Source organism: Brassica napus, chromosome C5 (assembly GCF_020379485.1).
Source record: "Brassica napus cultivar Da-Ae chromosome C5, Da-Ae, whole genome shotgun sequence".
Taxonomy (NCBI): domain Eukaryota; kingdom Viridiplantae; phylum Streptophyta; class Magnoliopsida; order Brassicales; family Brassicaceae; genus Brassica; species Brassica napus.
This window is the reverse complement of record NC_063448.1, coordinates 3,613,858-3,631,867: the sequence shown is the minus strand read 5'-3', so window position 1 is coordinate 3,631,867 and position 18,010 is coordinate 3,613,858. Positions and strand designations below refer to the sequence as shown.

At 37.3% G+C, this 18,010-nt stretch overlaps 3 protein-coding genes, 1 long non-coding RNA gene and 1 other non-coding gene across 8 annotated transcripts; 2 read left to right on the top strand and 3 right to left on the bottom strand.

Annotated features, from left to right (window-relative positions):
• Positions 1–1,148: 1,148 nt before the first annotated feature.
• On the bottom strand, positions 1,149–4,471 carry LOC125587434. The gene is made up of 2 exons (XR_007323716.1): positions 1,591–4,471; positions 1,149–1,524 (listed from the first exon to the last, which is right to left on the bottom strand). It is a non-coding gene; the product is annotated as an uncharacterized LOC125587434 (long non-coding RNA).
• Positions 4,472–5,764: 1,293 nt separating this feature from the next.
• LOC125588046 lies at positions 5,765–5,871 on the bottom strand. The gene has a single exon (XR_007324442.1). It is a non-coding gene; the product is annotated as a small nucleolar RNA R71 (small nucleolar RNA).
• A 5,124-nt stretch (positions 5,872–10,995) lies between these two features.
• LOC106412471 (F-box protein PP2-B15) lies at positions 10,996–12,335 on the top strand. The gene is made up of 3 exons (XM_013853387.3): positions 10,996–11,412; positions 11,519–11,637; positions 11,732–12,335. Exons 1-3 carry the CDS (start codon positions 11,146–11,148, stop codon positions 12,180–12,182), a joined length of 837 nt encoding a protein of 278 aa, XP_013708841.1. The 5' UTR covers positions 10,996–11,145; the 3' UTR covers positions 12,183–12,335.
• Positions 12,336–12,633: 298 nt separating this feature from the next.
• Positions 12,634–14,412, bottom strand: LOC106416340 (malignant T-cell-amplified sequence 1 homolog). Of its 2 annotated transcripts, none has more exons than XM_013857202.3 (9): positions 14,255–14,412; positions 14,088–14,156; positions 13,901–13,982; positions 13,744–13,811; positions 13,552–13,649; positions 13,343–13,479; positions 13,190–13,257; positions 12,960–13,023; positions 12,634–12,874 (listed from the first exon to the last, which is right to left on the bottom strand). In XM_013857202.3, the coding sequence occupies exons 2-9, from the start codon at positions 14,096–14,098 to the stop codon at positions 12,857–12,859; spliced, it is 546 nt and encodes a 181-aa protein (XP_013712656.1). In that variant the 5' UTR covers positions 14,099–14,156; positions 14,255–14,412; the 3' UTR covers positions 12,634–12,856. The 2 variants fall into 2 exon arrangements, with proteins under 2 accessions (XP_013712656.1, XP_048613868.1); XM_048757911.1 differs by having other exon boundaries at positions 14,088–14,176; positions 14,255–14,337.
• Positions 14,413–14,582: 170 nt separating this feature from the next.
• LOC106412199 (serine/arginine-rich splicing factor SR30) lies at positions 14,583–17,551 on the top strand. 3 transcript variants are annotated; one of them, XR_001282511.3, is made up of 14 exons: positions 14,583–14,662; positions 14,752–14,841; positions 14,927–14,992; positions 15,106–15,180; positions 15,271–15,364; positions 15,458–15,504; positions 15,622–15,679; positions 15,821–15,870; positions 15,989–16,045; positions 16,118–16,203; positions 16,293–16,352; positions 16,811–16,989; positions 17,072–17,111; positions 17,284–17,551. XR_001282511.3 is itself a non-coding variant. In XM_013853101.3 (13 exons), the coding sequence occupies exons 2-13, from the start codon at positions 14,752–14,754 to the stop codon at positions 17,296–17,298; spliced, it is 738 nt and encodes a 245-aa protein (XP_013708555.1). In that variant the 5' UTR covers positions 14,583–14,662; the 3' UTR covers positions 17,299–17,551. The 3 variants fall into 3 exon arrangements, 2 of the variants coding, with proteins under 2 accessions (XP_013708555.1, XP_013708556.1); XM_013853101.3 differs by lacking the exon at positions 16,811–16,989; XM_013853102.3 differs by lacking the exons at positions 17,072–17,111; positions 17,284–17,551 and having other exon boundaries at positions 16,811–17,065.
• The last annotated feature ends 459 nt before the right edge of the window (positions 17,552–18,010 follow it).

Sequence of the window (18,010 nt, the reverse complement as noted above, 5' to 3'; positions counted from 1 at the left end):
AACACTAAAAAGTCAAAATTATATCATGAAAATATGAAACTAAATATTATAATTAAAATATTAGAAAACTAAAAGAATTTGCAATTTCGTAGAATATTATCTGGATATGACAAGATTCGTTTATAAAAATGACATCTAATTGAAATGAGTAGAAGATAATTGTCACCGTGTTTAACGCTTTGACACATTTTATATGAGTGCAACAGTTTAAGAAGATTTGTAAAAAATATTTGTAATTGTACGTTAAAAAATGAGAAATTCTCTTAGAAATTTTTAGTTTATTTTCAAAAAAATAGACTATAAGAAAGAAAATGACCAAAATAAGTTTTATTAAAGGATAAATATGCACTTATACCCAAGGTTAATTAATCTAGATTTAAGATTTAGAGTTAAGGAATGAAGTTTTGGGGATAGGATTTTAAATTTTAAAAAATAAAAAAAATTAAAATTAAAAATTTCAAAATAAAAAGAATCTATTTTGATCATTTTATTTTTCGGTACTATTTTATGACAAAAACTTAAAAAAAACTATCTGAGAGAATTGTCTTCAAAAAATTGTTAAAAAAGGTAAAAAATCAATAAGTAAAAAAAGTTTCGTTTATGTGTTGGATGTCTCCTCAAATTAACCCCACACAATTTAATATGAAAAAAAAAACCTAGTTCGATTTACGAAACACCTGATTTGCTGGTAGAAATTTTCAATTATGTAGGTTATGGACGAGTTAAATGTGTAATGTTGGATATGTTAGACACTAAGATGTATTATTCTTGATTTCTTAATGTTTTTCTAGACTACAAAGATGGTTTCAACATTGTTCTTACTCAAAAATACACTACTTGTAAGTCTAATAATGCTATTCAGAACCAGTTTGCTTCTCTTTAAAGTTGTAAAACTAGATTGTTTCAAGTTTGTTATTTGTTATATTGACTTAATCACTACAAGAAAAATGGTTTTTATTAGCGGACGAAAAACGCTATCTTTCGATACGATAGCGGTTTATGAAGCGTTGTATCATCGTTCGTCATATATTATAGAGTTTTTTGTATGCAATTAAACAGTCTTTAATAGCATGTATTTTTGTTATTATTTACATTAAAATTATTTATTTTAGAATTATTTTTTAGTTAATTATTTAAAAATAAAAACATAATTAAAATTTAAAATTATTCATAGAATCAAATTTTCTTTATTACTTAAATCTATCTATAATAATTAAATTGGTTTACAAAAATACAAAAATAAATCTAATTAAATAATAAACCAACAAACCAAATAAACCAAAAGCTAAACCAAAAACCAAAAACTAAAAACTAAACCAAGCTTTAACCTAATTACTAAATAAACCCCGCCGCACTTGTCGTCGCATCCATCTAAACCTAATCTCATCGCCTCATCACCAGCTCGCCGTCGGCTTCCTCCTCTTGAATCTGAAGCCGTCATCTTCATCAGTCTCTCATCTTTATCGAAATTTTGAGCTTGCCTCCTCCAGCCGCCATGCCTGCCTTGCCTTGCTTCCTCCATTCCTAAAACAAATAATACCAGTTCAAAACAGAGAGAGAGAGAGAGAGAGAGAGAGAGAGAGTTCTAACACTGGTTGTGTGGTGGTAGTGATGCTAGGGCGGCGAACGAACGGAGGTCGTGTGGTGGTGGTTGTGATGCTGGGACGGCGAACAAACGGAGCTCGTATGGTGGTGGTTGTGATGCTGGGACGGCGAACAAACGGATATCGTGTGGTGGTGATGGTGATTGAGGAAGATAGAGATCCAAAGGATTAAAAAAGATTTAGATGAGATTAGATTTAGATCTGTAACCAAAAAAAAAAGAGAGAGATATCGTGAGACAACGAAGAAAGGAAGAGATAGAGATGTGAGATGTGTGATTTCTAGCCACATGATCAAAACTACTTAGTGGTCAAGATTGATATCCTTGTGTTTGAGATATAGACCAATGAGAAAGAAGGAAAAAATAAACAAAACATTAATTTGTGGCCTTTGGATTGAAATCAATCAAAAGCCAAAATTAATCCATTAGAAAATTGTTTTTCATTTAATATAATAATTAATTTAAATATGTATATATAATTTTGACCAAAAATTATATATAATTAATGTAATTATAGTTTGGTGTCAATGTTCCAAATAATAGATTGAAAATTTTAAAATTATTTATAAGTTATGATTTACTTTAAATGTAAAATGAAATTAGTTTAAAGGTTTAAAACAGAAGAGTATAGTAAATGAAATTAGTTTAAAGGTTTAAAATTTGAATAAATTAAAATTTTAAAATGTATGCTTAAATTTTGGTGTTTAACTTTGAGAATATTAGATTTGTGGTTTATGATTCAGTTTAATAATTAAATGTGTAAATTGAAGGTTCAAGGTTTATTATGATATAGGATTTGAGTATATAAGGTTTAGAGTTCAAGGTTAAGATTTTAAATTAAAATTCGAAAATAAATTTGAATTTATTTAAAGAATAAGATTTAAGTTTGATTTTTTTTTAATTTAGATTTTAGATTTAAAGTTATGAGTTTAAAATAAAGGTTTGAGTATAGGGTTTGAGGGTTAAAGGTTTAGGGTATTGAGATTTAAAATTAATTATCGAAAAAGAAATAGCTTTGAGTTTATATTTAATATTTGAGGTTAAATTTAAGATTTGATATTAAAATAGTTAGATTTTGAAGTTATGTGTTAGAGTTTAGGGTTTAAAAACTCGTTTAGGGTTTAGAGATTTAAAATTCAAAGATAAAGTTTTTAATAATGTGCTATTAAAAATACGCTATCATAGCGTTTTTAAATATATAATTCTATCATAGTGTTTCCAAATTTACAAACGCTATATAAAACTAACGGGTATGTTAACCATAGCAGAAATGTAAAAAACTTTATCCTCTGTTGCTATTAAAGCCTTTTTTTTTTGTAGTGAATTTACTTTACATTCACTTTTGTGATGTTGTTAATATAGGATTGCTATATTTCGGAAGTAAAAAGTGATTTCAAATTTGATTTTTCTATGTTGGTTTGTCAATTATTTTTTGATAGAAGTACATTTACATGTGTAAGAGAATATAATGATATGTGTGTAACGACCGAAAGTATGATGTAATTAGGTTATGTGATGATGTTCTAAACTTTATTGTTTAAATTTCAGATCATTCTTCATCTACAAACTTGTGCATGCAATTTTTTTCTTTACGACTACTAGTACTTTTTATGTATTCATTATTGTTATGTTTTGTTTAATCACTATTGTTATGTTTTTACGTTATTTGTTAAAGTTTATTGCAGTATCGTTTGATGTTGCCATAATTAACTCATCGTTTTTGGAATGTTTGGATTAATATGTCGTCCTTTCCGCATTGCTGTGAGGATTTTTACGCAAACTGTGGTAACATTTTAGACAAAGAACCACGATACATTTTTGTGAATTCTATATCTTATGCAAAAATAAAAGATTTCAGTTTGCATATAAAGTATAAAAGCTAAAACAAATAAAATGATATACACTAAAACCCCAAAATACAAAACACATACTATATTTCCAATATACAAAATCCAATGTATTTTTAACATTGTTTAAATTGTCATTTATGTTATTGATATTTTGCATATTTGCATTGTTTTATCCATTTATTTATGTGCATTTTCATCATATAGATTAGGATTTAGCCATGTCTAGGTTGCATTTTGCATACATATGTCTCTATTAGGTATTGGAGTACCACATGGAGTTCCTGGAGACATTTGGGGTGCATTTGGAGCTCAAAGGAGGTGATTAGAGTGATCTTTGGACGAGCACTGCCTGGAGCGACTTCCCGGAGCGACTACATGAAGTCGCTGTGCACCACATCCCGGAGCGACTTTCCCAGAGCGACCGCACGAAGTCGCTCGCTTTTTCACGTCCGGAGACACACATATTTGACCCTGGAGCGACCTCCCAGAGCGACGTGCCGAAGTCGCTCCCGATGTTCAGAGCGACTTGTTGGAGCGACACACCAAGGTCGCTCGCGTTCCCTCGTCCGGAGACACCAAAATCGAGCATCCTGGAGCGACCTCTCAGAGCGACCTTGGTAGGTCGCTCCCAGCCAGAGCGACCAGCTCAAGTCGCTCGCGTTTTGACGGGGCGAGACACGAAGAAACGCGTCGGGAGCGACCTCCTGGGAGCAACTATGCTAGGTCGCTCCGCGTGTTTTGCTTGGACGATTTTTATGTTATTTCAGGGGCCTTTTGGTCATTTGTTTTGTTGTTTTACATTGCCTAAACCTAAGTTAAGTACTTGAAAAGCGAGGGGAGGCAGACAATCTTTTTTCTAGAGAACAACTAGTAAAACTTCTTTTGATTCAGATTTCATTGCTCTCATCTTGTGTTCTTGTTGATTTCTTATCTATTTCTCTACATGATTAATCTGAAATCCACCATGGGTTTAAGAGGAATCATGGAGATTAGTGAGTAATCACCTTTTGAATTCATGGGTTAGGGAGATCAAGGGTGATTAGGTTAGTTCTAGGATGTTTTAGTGTAGTTCATTCTTGTTCCTTGCTAGTAGAGTATTCATAATGCATCTTCTGAGTTGGCCTCTCAAAAGTTGATCTTTAGGCATTTCCCACCCACAAGGTGTTTGATGAAATGCATGAGACAACTCTCCTAAGCGTTTACCATACTTTACCAAAGACATTTGTTGTTAAAGGTGTTAAGATAGCCAATAGACTTGTTAGTAATGATTGCTTTCATATTATTCAACCAAAGACATTTGATGTTTGAGATATGTTAGTAAATGAACATTCATCTAGACATAGAGTTTGTTTAAGATTGTGTCTAACCTTAAGGTTGATAGTTTGATTGATCGTTTGCCATCCTTAGTTCGAAACTTGATCACCCAAGGTCTAATCCCTATGCCCATGAGTTCTCTTTTCCCTTAGTAAAGAAAGTCATTTCATTTATCATTAATCATTAGTTTAGAAACCTCTTAAATTATCGGTTGCACTTAGATTAAGTGAGTACTTGCATTCTCGGTGCTTTGATATCCGTCAGAACTGGTTCGACATTCACTCATACTACAACATTTGTCTTAGGAGCCTTGAAACTCCTAACATCAAATTGACGCCGTTGCCAAATTCTTAGTAGATTTAAACATTGAGATTTAGTCACTTGCTTGAGACCAAGTCATTTTAATTTTGTTTTGTTACTGATTCTTCTTCTTCACCTACCTTTCACTTTCAGGTGTATGAATTTGAGGAGCATGAGTCCATCAAACCTAGTTCCAATAGTAGCAGACATCAGAGCTTTCGAGAGGGAGTGTGCTAGAGCTAGAAGAGAAGAAGAACAACAAGCCCACATGCAGAGATTGGATATTGATATGGCAGATCAACCGCAAGGGGCAGAACACCAACCGCGGGCAGCTCGACCCATTGGTATTTATGACCGGCCCAACATTCATGGTCATAGACTGGGAATCCGAGCACCGGTTGTGGCAGCCAATAACTTTGAGGTCAAGTCAGGACTCCTCAACGTGATCGAGAACAACAAATATCATGGCTTGGCTTTAGAGGACCCATTCGATCACTTGGACAAGTTCGACAGCTACTGTGGGTTGTCAAAAACCAATGGTGTGTCCGAAGATGCCTTAAAGCTTAAGTTATTCCATTTCTCTATGGGGGATAAGGCACGACAGTGGGAGAAGTCTCTACCAAGCGACTCAATCACCACTTGAGATGAGTGCAAGAGAGCATTCTTGGAGAAATTCTTCTCATCCTCAAGAACTGCTGAGCTGAGAAATGAGATCTCCAGTTTCCAACAGAAGAACTTGGAAGGATTCAGTGAAGCCTGGGAGAGATTCAAAGGCTATCAAACCAAATGCCCACATCATGGTTTCTCTAAGGAGAGCTTGCTCAGTACCTTCTACAGAAGTGTCCTTCCTAAGTACAGAGCCAGATTGGATACAGCTAGCAATGGGTTCTTCTTGGGAAGAACTGAAGATGATGCAGAAGAGCTGGTTGACAACATGGTGAAGAGTGATGCAGTCTACAGTGCAGATCACGACATAAGCAGTAGGGGTGATGATAAGCAGACGAGGAAAGAGATCAAAGCTTTGGAAGACAAGATCGGCCTACTCATTGCTGAAAAAGCCACCCAAGAGCAGCTGAAGTTTGTTGGTAACTCCAAGCAAGAAGATCCACCTGTTGTCCATGAGGTTGAGGGTTTGGAAGGTCAGGAAGAGCTGTGTTTCATCAACAACAATGGTAGCTGGTACAAAAAAGAGCCCAACTTTCAGTACAACAACTACCAACATAAATCCTATCCCAACAACCAACAGAGTGGTTATCCGCCTAGAAACAACCAGCAAGGCAGCTATCAGCCTCAGGAAAACCCCTCGTCTGGTTTCTCTGCTCCTCAAGAGAGCAGCATTGATACCTTACTGAAACAAATCTTGGAGTCTCAGACTAAAAGTGAGAAGCATGTTGGTTATGAGTTGAAGAACCTTCATTCCAAGATTGATGGGAGCTACAATGAGCTCAACAATAAGTTCTCACATCTTGCTTCTACAGTCAAAAATTTAGAGAATCAGTTTGCTTCCATGAACACTCACCAGAATCGCCAGCAAGGATCTCTACCTGGAAAATCTTACCAAAACCCCAAGGAGGCCAAAGCTATCACCCTTAGGAGTGGTAAGCAGTTACCTCCTACAACCCTCACTAGGGATGCTGAGAAACTAGGTGAGGAGGTGGCCATCAACTTAGATGATGAAGTGGTGATTGTTGATGAGAAAATCAATGATGAAATCTTGGAGAAGATTGTGGAAGCCAAAGGTAAAGGAAAGGTTGGGGAATATAAGAAAACAGTGAAAGATGGTGAAGTTCTTGCTCCAGCAAGTGAGAATTCTTTTGTTCCTCCTCCCTATGAACCCAAACTTCCATTCCCTTGTAGATTCAAGAGGCAGCTGCTAGAGAAGTACAAAGCTCTGTTTGAGAAGCAAATGAGTGAAGCTTAGGTTGCAATGCCCATCATCGATGCTTTCATGTTGATTCCTCAATACAACAAGTTCCTGAAAGATGTTGTAGCTGCAAAGAAAAAGGAGATGGAAAGCATGATGATTCTTACTCATGAGTGCAGTGCCATCATCCAGAGGCTTGATGTTCCAGAGAAGTTAGAGGATCCATGATGCTTTACACTACCTTGTGCTCTTGGACCTATGGTATTTGAGAAATGTCTCTGCGATTTGGGAGCTAGTGTCAGCGTGATGCCTTTGTCTGTTGCAAAGAAGCTTGGATTCACTCAGTACAAGAAGTGTAGACTCTCTCTGGTGTTAGCTGATCGTTCAGTGAAGTACCATGTGGGTATCTTAGAGGACCTCCCTGTGAAGATTGGAAGGTATGAGATACCCTCCCTGTGAAGATTGGAAGGTATGAGATACCTACAGATTTTGTGGTGCTTGAGATGGGTGATGAGCCTCAAGACCCATTGATTCTAGGAAGGTCATTCTTAGCTACAGCAGGAGCTATTGTTAATGTGAAGGAAGGCACGATTGATCTCCATTTGGGTAAAGAGAACATCCTCCTCTTTGACATCAAGGGGAAAATGAGAAAACCAACTGTGTTCGGGCAAGCCTTCTACATTGAAGAGTTACCACCTGAGGACGACGAGGAGGGAGCATCTCCCTCTACTCATTCCCCATAGAAGGTAACCCACTACTTTCCCTTGTATATACCAGTTCATATTTTGCATTTTAGTTGTCTTTTGGGTATCTCTCTCTCACTCACACAGAGACTGTGTGATATAAGTGTGGGGGAGGTACCTAGTATTTGATCACGTTTGCTTTGATGATTTTGAGTCTCACGCATTGCATTATACATATATATATTTGCATTAAAAAAAAATCATTTAGTTTGCATCATTTGCATTTCTAGGAGTGTCTAGAGCATATATGTTGCATTTACTTGCATTGGGAGCAATGATTTGAGATGCCTTGTAAAGAACATTACTTTGCACCTGAGTAGCTTATGCACCTCTCAAAAAGACTTGTATGCTTCGAGCCTTGAAAACTCTTCCTGAAATTTGTTGATTGCTGAAACTCAACCTTTGAAGCCAACTACAACCTTGTTTGAACTGAACGAACTTAATGCTTCTTGCTTATGGTCCATTGTGTACTGAGTTATGGATATACACACTTGAGTTGTCACATCCTTTATGCCAATCTTTTTTTACAAACTCTAGTGGTACACCATTCCCAAAACATTTCCCTCCTTTTGAGTTTTCATTATTTGATGAGTGAGGCATTTTTCGGAAAGCCTTATATGTGCATAATGTTGAGAGTATCGGGAACGACAATGCTTGGTCTTCATTCTTGCTAGATTAGGCACTCTATTGTCTAGCTATAGGTGGGGGTGAGTGTGGTGACTATGGTTTGGAAGCATGAAAAGTTCGAAGGAAAAGAATAGACTATTTGTGTTTAAATAGATAATCTTATTGGAATTAATAGATAAAACGTTTAGCTCGAGTTTATGAAAAGTCTTGGCCCCCGAAAAAAAAAGAGAAAAAGAAAGAAAAGGGGGCTAGCAAAGTTGTTTAGAGCTAAGATTTGTTTAGAAGTTGAGAAAATCCTTTATAGATTTCAAAGAAAAGAGTTTTATGTGCAAAGTATTCTTGGGATCTTTTGGTGAGAGATGGGAGTTGGGTTTGACATTGGGAAGTGATTGTGTAACTTGTATGTTTGGGAAAAGGGTAGAACAATGGAGATTGGACATTGTATGCATGAGTTGGTCCATTTCTTAGATATATTATGTGCAATGTCAAGGCTACTTGTTTTGAGAGTAAACCACTTTAAAAGGTCATGGATTTTGAACCTCTTGACCCACTTGAATAAAAGCCTTCCCTTACTCAACCAAATGATTTGGACCAATTGACCATTTGCAAGAATTCACTTGATGCTATGCTTAATGAACTTGAGAGTTGGCTGATTTGCATGTGTGAATGCATGATGATGAGTGTAGGGATGAAAAGAGTTGAGATAGGCCTAGAGAAGCTAGAGTATAATAAGAGAGGGTGTACTAATGCTGAATTTAGATGTTGATTTGAGTGCTTTGTGTGTTTCTTTTGGCTATGAGCTCCCACCTTCAAACCTCTCTCCCTATGAGTTCTAGAAAGTTCACTTGAGAACAAGTAAAAGAATAAGTTGGGGGTAGTTGATATCTTGCATATTTACATTATTTTATCCATTTATTCATGTGCATTTTCATCATATAGATTAAGATTTAGCCATGTCTAGGTTGCATTTTGCATACATATGTCTCTATTAGATATTGGAGTACCACATGGAGTTCCTGGAGACATTTGGGTGCATTTGGAGCTCAAAGGAGGTGATTAGAGTGATCTTTGGACGAGCACTGCCTGGAGCGACTTCCCGGAGCGACTACATGAAGTCGCTGTGCACCACATCCCATAGCGACTTTCCCAGAGCGACCGCACGAAGTCGCTCGCTTTTTCACGTCCGGAGACACACAGATTTGACCTTGGAGCGACCTCCCAGAGCGACGTGCCGAAGTCGCTCCCGATGTTCAGAGCGACCTGTTGGAGCGGCACACCAAGGTCGCTCGTGTTCCCTCGTCCAGAGACACCAAAATCGAGCATCCTGGAGCGACCTCTCAGAGCGACCTACCAAGGTCGCTCCCAGCCAGAGCGACCAGCCAGAGCGACCAGCTCAAGTCGCTCGTATTTTGACGGGGCGAGACACGAAGAAAGGCGTCGGGACCGACCTCGTGGGAGCGACTATGCTAGGTCGCTCCGCGTGTTTTGCTTGGACGATTTTTATGTTATTTCAGGGGCCTTTTGGTCATTTGTTTTGTTTTTTTACATTGCCTAAACCTAAGTTAAGTACTTGGAAAGCGAGGGAGGCAGACAATCTTTTTTCTGGAGAACAACTAGTAAAACTTCTTTTGATTCAGATTTCATTGCTTTCATCTTGTGTTCTTGTTGATTTCTTATCTATTTCTCTACATGATTAATCTGAAATCCACCATGGGTTTAAGAGGAATCATGGAGATTAGTGAGTAATCATCTTTTGAATTCATGGGTTAGAGAGATCAAGGGTGATTAGATTAGTTCTAGGATGTTTTAGTGTAGATCATTCTTGTTCCTTGCTAGTAGAGTATTCATAATGCATCTTCTGAGTTGGCCTCTCAAAAGTTGATCTTTAGGCATTTCCACCCACAAGGTATTTGATGAAATGCCTGAGACAACTCTCCTAAGCGTTTAACATACTTTACCAAAGACATTTGTTGTTAAAGGTGTTAAGATAGCCAATAGACTTGTTAGTAATGATTGCTTTTATATTATTCAACCAAAGACATTTGATGTTTGAGATATGTTAGTAAATGAACATTCATCTAGACATAGAGTTTGTTTAAGATTGTGTCTAAGCTTAAAGTTGATAGTTTGATTGATCGTTTGTCATCCTTAGTTCGAAACTTGATCACCCAAGGTCTAATCCCTATGCCCATGAGTTCTCTTTTCCCTTAGTAAAGAAAGTCATTTCATTTATCATTAATCATTAGTTTAGAAACCTCTTAAATTATCGGTTGCACTTAGATTAAGTGAGTACTTGCATTCTCGGTGATTTGATATCCCTCAGAACTGGTTCGACATTCACACATACTACAACATTTGTCTTACGAGCCTTGAAACTCCTAACATCAGTTATATATTACGTACGATCAAAAACCTTCAACATATATGATATTGATGAATCCATATGATATATATATATAAACTAGGAAGCTGGTATTTTGCAAAATGACATAAACCAAATTCATATATGTTTTATTTTTAAGAAACTAGAAAGCTGGTAGATACTTGCATTTTTCAGATAAACAAATTCATTTTCTTTTTGTCAAAAGAAAACATTTGTTTTCTTGACCAAAAATCGCCAATCCTCGTGTTCCAAGAAAGAAAGAATATAATATATGTTTTTTTTTTCAAAAAATTGGGGGCTTTGGTCCAAAATGGACACTTGCTAAAAGACGACAAAAGCATATGCTAATATTATTATATAGTATGATTAATCGGCCACCGCTTGCGTCTTGAAAACAAAACACATGTAGAAAAACTTCAGAAACAAACAAAGCCATCAATATTACTATTCTCTATTTTTCAATGTTGAAGATTGAAGAAAGGATAGTGATGTTACCAGAAGCATGCGTGGCGAATATACTCTCCTTCACAACTCCGGCCGACACATTCTCCTCGGCGTCTGTCTCCTCTGTTTTCCGGGTCGCGGGAGACTCTGATTTCGTCTGGGAGAAGTTTCTTCCCTCAGATTACAGCCGCCTCATCTCAACATCAACTCACAAGAGTTTCTCCTCCAAAAAGGAGCTCTACCGATGTCTCTGTGAATCAATACTCATCGATAATGGCAGAAAGGTTAATAATTACGTTCTTGGGTCTTTTTTTTTTTTTGAAACTACGTTCTTGGGTCTTTCTATATATAAAAAGAACTTTTGTTAACCTAGTTATGTTTTGATCTTAGATATTCAAGATCGAGAAGCTTACTGGGAAGATATCATATGTTTTGTCGGCAAGAGATATTTCCATAACTTGGAGCGATCAACGACATTACTGGTGTTGGAGCCATCGATCAGATTCAAGGTCATCTTTTAAATTTTAATATTAATAAGTTGTATGGCTGGTGTCAAAACGTGTTTTTATTTAAATTTATTTCTTTTTTAAAAAATCATATTAGATTTTCGGAAGGGGCCCGACTTATAATGACGGACTGGTTAGAAATCATCGGAAAAATCCAAAGCGGGGTTTTATCGCCGAGCACGAGCTACGGAGCTTATCTGGTTATGAAAGTGACGGAACGAGCATATGGACTAGACCTAGTTCCGGCCGAGACTTGGTTAAAAGTGGGAAATGGTGAGAAGAAAACGAAAACGAGTTATCTAAGTTGCTTGGGTAACAAGAAACAACAAATGGCCAAGAAGGACGAGATTTTCGGATATTATCGGAGAGAGCCTGAGATGCGAGAAGACGGATGGATGGAGATAGAGCTGGGAGAGTTCGAGACAGGACGGGAAGGTAACGAGGAGGTTGTGATGAGTCTAACCGAAGTGAGAGGGTATCAGTTGAAGGGTGGGATTGTACTTGATGGGATTGAAGTCAGGCCTAAACCTCAAAAGTTGAGCTGCTAAGTTAAAGATGAGTTGCTAAATAATGGGTTAAGTTGATAATTGTGTTTAGTTTCGGGTGGAAACTTGTACGATGAGAAAATAAATGTGTTGGCCAGTCGTTATCACTGAAGGATCTTTCATTATTAGTATTGAATTTAGAATTTTTAGACGACTTTTCATCCGACAAAAATAAAAATAAAGAAAGAAAACCCCACAAGATTGTTAAATTAATCACTTGGTTAGCAATCACATGACAAAATTTATTGTAAGTTTTGTAACATAAAAGATTATTTTCGTTGACATGTTTGGTTCGCATGGCAAATTATTCTAAGAAATAATGGAGCCGACGACGTGTGCATGTGTAGGTTAACCAATGCGTTCATGATGTGAGCAAATGTGGTCTTTTATTTTTGCACAAGAACATAGCGTGAGGACATTCTTACATCCACACGCGCCCTCTACGAGTGTGATGTGTTTAAAGGCGTAATTAAAGCCATGGTTATACGGAGCTAGCAAAATGTTTGGAAACTGTTTAACCTTTAGCTAAGGTTGATGCTCTCTCGTAGAAACAAAACATCGAATATTTGAAAACAGATGCTAAGGTTGAGATCCGGACAAAAGCTCCATAAGTTTAGAGAAACATAAAAAGGAGATCTCTTCCACAGTGATTCACACATGACGTTTGACTTCGTTCCTCAATCTAGTTGTTCCATCTGCAGACAAACATGCAATACAAGTTTTATAAACTTTTAACTCCATAAATCCTTTAATCGACTCGATGCAGGAGGGAGTAAGTACCTTCCAGAGACCGTCGTTGAGGTAATGCATGTTGTCAACTCCGATTCCTTTGTTGATGCTCTTACTGTCAACAAACACACAAGTAAACCAGAAACGAAATGTCACAACACAGAATAGACCGAGTCAGAAAACAATACTACTAAACTAGCATCAACAGAGATCAAATCATGATTCCTACATTCCAGCTGTGATCTGAGTATGGCACTGAGTGAGAAGGAAATTTAACTTACATGTCTTTGGCTGACATTTTGGTGAAGCCAATTGCTAAGGCATGTTGCTTTCCTTCTGCATATATAGCCTAAAACAAATACAAACTCATGGTTTAAGATCAACCAGAAACAAATCACCCCAGAGAAAGAGTTTATTTTTATTTATGTTCATACCACTGGCCTTTCAGCCTCAACTTCTTCATCCAGAACTCCCCCAGGGGATGTAAGACCAGGACACATTATGTTTGCACCAGAGAAAACAAACTTTATGGCACCTCTATCAACTTGAAACCTCTTCATTATACTTGGGTCTGCAAAAAACTCCAAGAACATGGCTTAATCTTCCGGTAACAGCCAATGCCGAGGCAAAGAGTTGAGCTTACATTGATGAAGAAGACGCAGAGTAGGCATGTATGGCCCATCACGGATACAGAAGAAGAGAGGGACATTGTTGACAACAACTAGGGTCAGATGGTTTGGGCTGCACACGAGAAAAAACATAGTCAGTGGCGAAAGAATGTTGGGAAAACATAGCACTGATCAATATGAAGTTTGTTAGTTTACGAATTACGAACCACTTCACTACAATGAGAGGAGACTTTTTGGGAAGTAGATCCTCCAACACTGTCTCAAGCCCCGGGTACTGCAACATTACATTTAACAAGTTTACACATCCAACAAGCTACACGTAATCTCAACAAGTTTTAAGATGGGATAAAACAACAAGGATACCTCCTCTTGAATACTCTGGCGAATCCTGCGTTGAACAGATGCCTTTACTTGGTTCTGTGATGAAATCTCCTCCAATGAAAACCTAAATTAAAGATACTAATTACATTACTCACAAAGCTATTGTCCTCATCAAAAGATAAAAAAAAAAGGTTAGTCGAATATGAATTGACGGAAGAGAGATTCTTACTTTTTGAACATGCTGGATAATGAGAGGTTGTTTCTTTGGTAGGTTTATGAATGAGATTGGTCGATGCAACTGCGAGTGAACAATGGAAACTGCCGATGACGACTGGAACATAACTCTAACAAGTAATCGGAGAGTATTCGAAGACGAGCAGAAACAGAGGAACTTACCGGAGAGGGAGAGAGACAGAGAGAGATCGGATGCGTTTCCGGAGCCGAGAGAGAATGTTCCTCTCGTGAAATTCCGATCTAATGTTCCTTTTTTCTACCGAAAACGACTGTGTTTTAAGATAACCTAGGAAACGAAGCTTGTCCGAATCCGACCAAACTGAGTTCTGGACCTTTTGGGTACATTAATGGGCTTTTATCTTATCTTATTACAACAATCTCTTATGTTTGTCGAGAAATGTAATCGAACGGCTGAGAGAGTTTGGATGTAGAATACCACTTTACACGTGTCCGCAGGAGATCAACTCCACTTCCGTTTAAAAATACGCTTCTGGTAGTTGTAATCGTTTCCAGAACAATCTAACGCTTTCTCGCTCCTCCTCCTCTTCGCGTCTCTCCCTGCAAGCAAATGTGAGTTTCAAATATATATATTTTCTGTTAAATTCCTAATTCTTTTTTATTTTTTCGTAATTTTTTGTTATCTAACTATGAGGTCTCAGATGAGTAGCAGCCGATGGAACCGCACGATCTACGTCGGGAACTTGCCTGGCGATATTCGCATGCGAGAGGTTGAAGATCTCTTCTACAAGGTTTTGAATAACATCTTCTCTGTCCCTCTTTTCGAATTCATTAGGATCTGCACGTAATCTCAGTAATAGTGTATCTTCCTTGCAGTATGGACCCATTGTGGACATTGATCTGAAGATTCCACCGAGACCTCCTGGTTATGCATTCGTCGAGGTATTTTATGATTCCACCTTGTTATAGGAGCTTAAAATTTAATGTATCTGTTTTGTTCTTTCTTGTGAATGGCTTATGAGTTATGGCTGATGAGTCTGTTATTGATGATGCAGTTTGAAGATCCTCGTGATGCAGATGATGCTATTTATGGGCGGGATGGGTATGATTTTGATGGGTGTCGACTACGGGTTAGTTAAGACATCATTTTTATTCCATCTTTTTATTATGAAGGTGCTAACTTATGATGAAGATGCTTAACTTTGTTGTTTGATGTCTAGGTTGAGATTGCACATGGTGGTCGTAGAGGTTCATCCTCGGTGGATAGGTACAGCAGTGGGAGCCGTGCACCTTCGAGGCGGTCCGACTATCGTGGTTTGTATAGTGTCTTATCAGTTAGTCTTATTTTACCTTTTTGACATTCTGTGGGAACTCAGCTTACCTTTTTTCTATATCGTGAACGTACAGTGCTGGTGACGGGATTACCGCCATCTGCTTCCTGGCAAGACCTTAAGGTAAGGGATGTTACTTGCTGTTTCATTTCATGTTGTGTTTATTTGGATGTTCGGTTCTCTAGTTCATGTTGCATTTATTGTGTTCTGAGCTGATGTTTATTTGGTGGGGGGATTAAGGATCACATGCGTAAAGCTGGAGATGTCTGCTTTTCTGAAGTTTTTCGTGACCGTGGAGGTGAGTTGTCTGTCATTCTCTAGTTTAAATAACCTTCTTGTAGATATATAAATAATTTTAGTGTCTGTGAAAGAGAATAGCTCTAGTTCATGATTTTTAAGTGTAATGCAAGACTTTAACATTTTAATTATTTTTTTCTAGGCATGTCAGGGGTTGTGGAGTATAGCAACTATGATGATATGAAATACGCGGTAAGTTTTATCTCTTTGCTGTGCCTCAGTACCTTTTCAGTGCTTCATGCCCACAATTTAATCTTCTTTGAGGCCAGTGTCGGGTCTTTGATGTTCCCTTAATTTTTTCTTGTAACAGATAAGGAAGCTTGATGACTCTAAGTTTCGAAATGCCTTCTCTAGATCTTATATACGGGTATGTGGCGGTGTTGTTGCCTTCTCTTTTGTGTTTATGAATAGATGAATATACTCTAATCTCACTGTTTAGGTGAGAGAATATGAGTCGAGGAGTGTGAGTCGCAGCCCATACTATTCTAGAAGCAGGAGTCGAAGCTATAGTTATAGTAGCAGAAGGTCAGTTTTAGAAACTAATGCTAAAAGAGGTCGTTAGTACTGCAACTTGTTATTTACGAGTGTTTGACTAACTTTAAAGTGTAATGCAGTTTGTCGCGTTCTCCAACGCCCCGTCCTCGTTCTCCAACTCCGTATAGCTCGATCTCAAGGTATGGTGGTTATTAGTAATACATTTATACAATTATTACAGATGTTTCCATGCATGGAGTGCTAGTATTCTTGCTCACTGAACTCCTAACTGACTTGATCACTAACAAGAAAGGAATTTGTTTTGTTTTTTTCTTAAATACAAAGTTGAGTTTGTTTGACCGGCCCATTGCTATATGTTGGTGGGACTAGTCTTCCCATCAACTATGTGATCTGATAGTCGGTCCTTGATGACGTGATTATATCCTATTTGGAGTTTTCTATGTCACATGAACTTACTTCATCGTTTGGAAATTGACAGTGAATTTAATACTGAATGCTCTGCCTTGTCTTCTGTTCTATATAATCTTGTGATAACTCAGCTAGAGACTTTGTGAAAATTTATTTCCTAACGGAAGGGCAATCTGGATATCTGTGGCCTACTGTGATTTCAATTGTATTGCCTTGTTTGTTTTTCTAGATCTGGCTCACTGCGGCGAGCTGGGGACTGGATCTTAGGGACTTGATGGGTTATCTAGATGGATTCTAGGACTCACTGCTCTGATACTCAGGGCGTATCAGCTGTAGGCTGGCAACATTTGGCTTAAGAGTCCTCTGATTCTCTTAACGTTTCTTTTTGTTGTCCATACTGGAATCCATGTTTAGTTCTTTTCTAGACCAACACCACTTAAAACTCCCGACGCCACACTAAACAAGGGTTTTTTTTTTTTGTTGTCTGCAGATCCCGATCAAGATCGAGATCAGATTCTCCTGTTTCACCCGTAAGTCTACATTCAAGCTTAAATAATTAGCTGCTCTCAAGAGCTTTTTACATACAACCAAATGAACATAAAAAACATGAGAGAGTCCAGAGAAGCGAGGGTTGTCTAAGTCTACCTTTGTGTCATCATCATGTTTGCTTCAGTTAACATCATGACAAACTTTGCTTTGCAGGTGAGGTCTGATTGAAAAGGAGAGCTGGTGACTGGGAATAGAGGACCGCCGTATCCAAATGACTCATGCTTCTCAGGGTCCAGCCATAGTATAATAATCTGATTTGGATTTGAGCTATATCTCGAATGAACGATTAATAATATGCTCTTCTATGTAAAAACTTTTTAGTTTGTCTGTTATTGGGACTTTTTGAAATGAACCGAACCTTGTGGTTGCTTGAAAAACGTTTGTATTGTTTTATATATGGTTTGATAATCATTAAGACTAAGGAGCTTGTATTGAATATGTAATTTAAAGTGATTTGACTTTAATTAGTTTGTAGATGATTGCATGGGAATTAAAAAATTTGGTGTGATTTTTGTTAAAATATTTTAGAATTTTATCTAAAACAATAAAATTTGGATTTTTATTTTTATAATTAAGGAACTCTTTTTAAACATTTTAGAAATATTTAAAGTACTCTAAAATTTTTAACTTAAATTTTGTTCAATAACAGTTGGTTTTAGAGTATTTTATGAAAAAATAAATTTAATAACACTAGATTTTAAAATATTTTTTAAAATTCATTTTTGAATAACAGTAGATTTGTTATTTTAATATAAATCATTTCAAACCAGTACATCTACTTAACCGCACCGCCTGCGAGAGGCTACAATACAAGCCTACAACTACAACATGTCTCATTCAAACTTATTGGGCCTGGGCCGGGGCACCCAATAGCGGAGCG

Excerpts from the sequence above, each read along its gene's own strand:
- LOC106412471 (XM_013853387.3), top strand. The coding sequence starts at position 11,146 with ATGTTGAAGATTGAAGAAAGGATAGTGATGTTACCAGAAGCATGCGTG. Across the intron at positions 11,413-11,518 it reads TCATCGATAATGGCAGAAAG|ATATTCAAGATCGAGAAGCT; the intron begins GTTAATAATTAC and ends TTTTGATCTTAG. Across the intron at positions 11,638-11,731 it reads AGCCATCGATCAGATTCAAG|ATTTTCGGAAGGGGCCCGAC; the intron begins GTCATCTTTTAA and ends AAATCATATTAG.
- LOC106412199 (XM_013853101.3), top strand. The coding sequence starts at position 14,752 with ATGAGTAGCAGCCGATGGAACCGCACGATCTACGTCGGGAACTTGCCT. Across the intron at positions 15,505-15,621 it reads CTTCCTGGCAAGACCTTAAG|GATCACATGCGTAAAGCTGG; the intron begins GTAAGGGATGTT and ends GGGGGGATTAAG. Across the intron at positions 15,680-15,820 it reads AGTTTTTCGTGACCGTGGAG|GCATGTCAGGGGTTGTGGAG; the intron begins GTGAGTTGTCTG and ends ATTTTTTTCTAG.
- LOC106416340 (XM_013857202.3), bottom strand. Across the intron at positions 13,812-13,900 it reads GCCAGAGTATTCAAGAGGAG|TACCCGGGGCTTGAGACAGT; the intron begins GTATCCTTGTTG and ends GTAATGTTGCAG. Across the intron at positions 13,650-13,743 it reads CCTCTCATTGTAGTGAAGTG|CCCAAACCATCTGACCCTAG; the intron begins GTTCGTAATTCG and ends TCTCGTGTGCAG.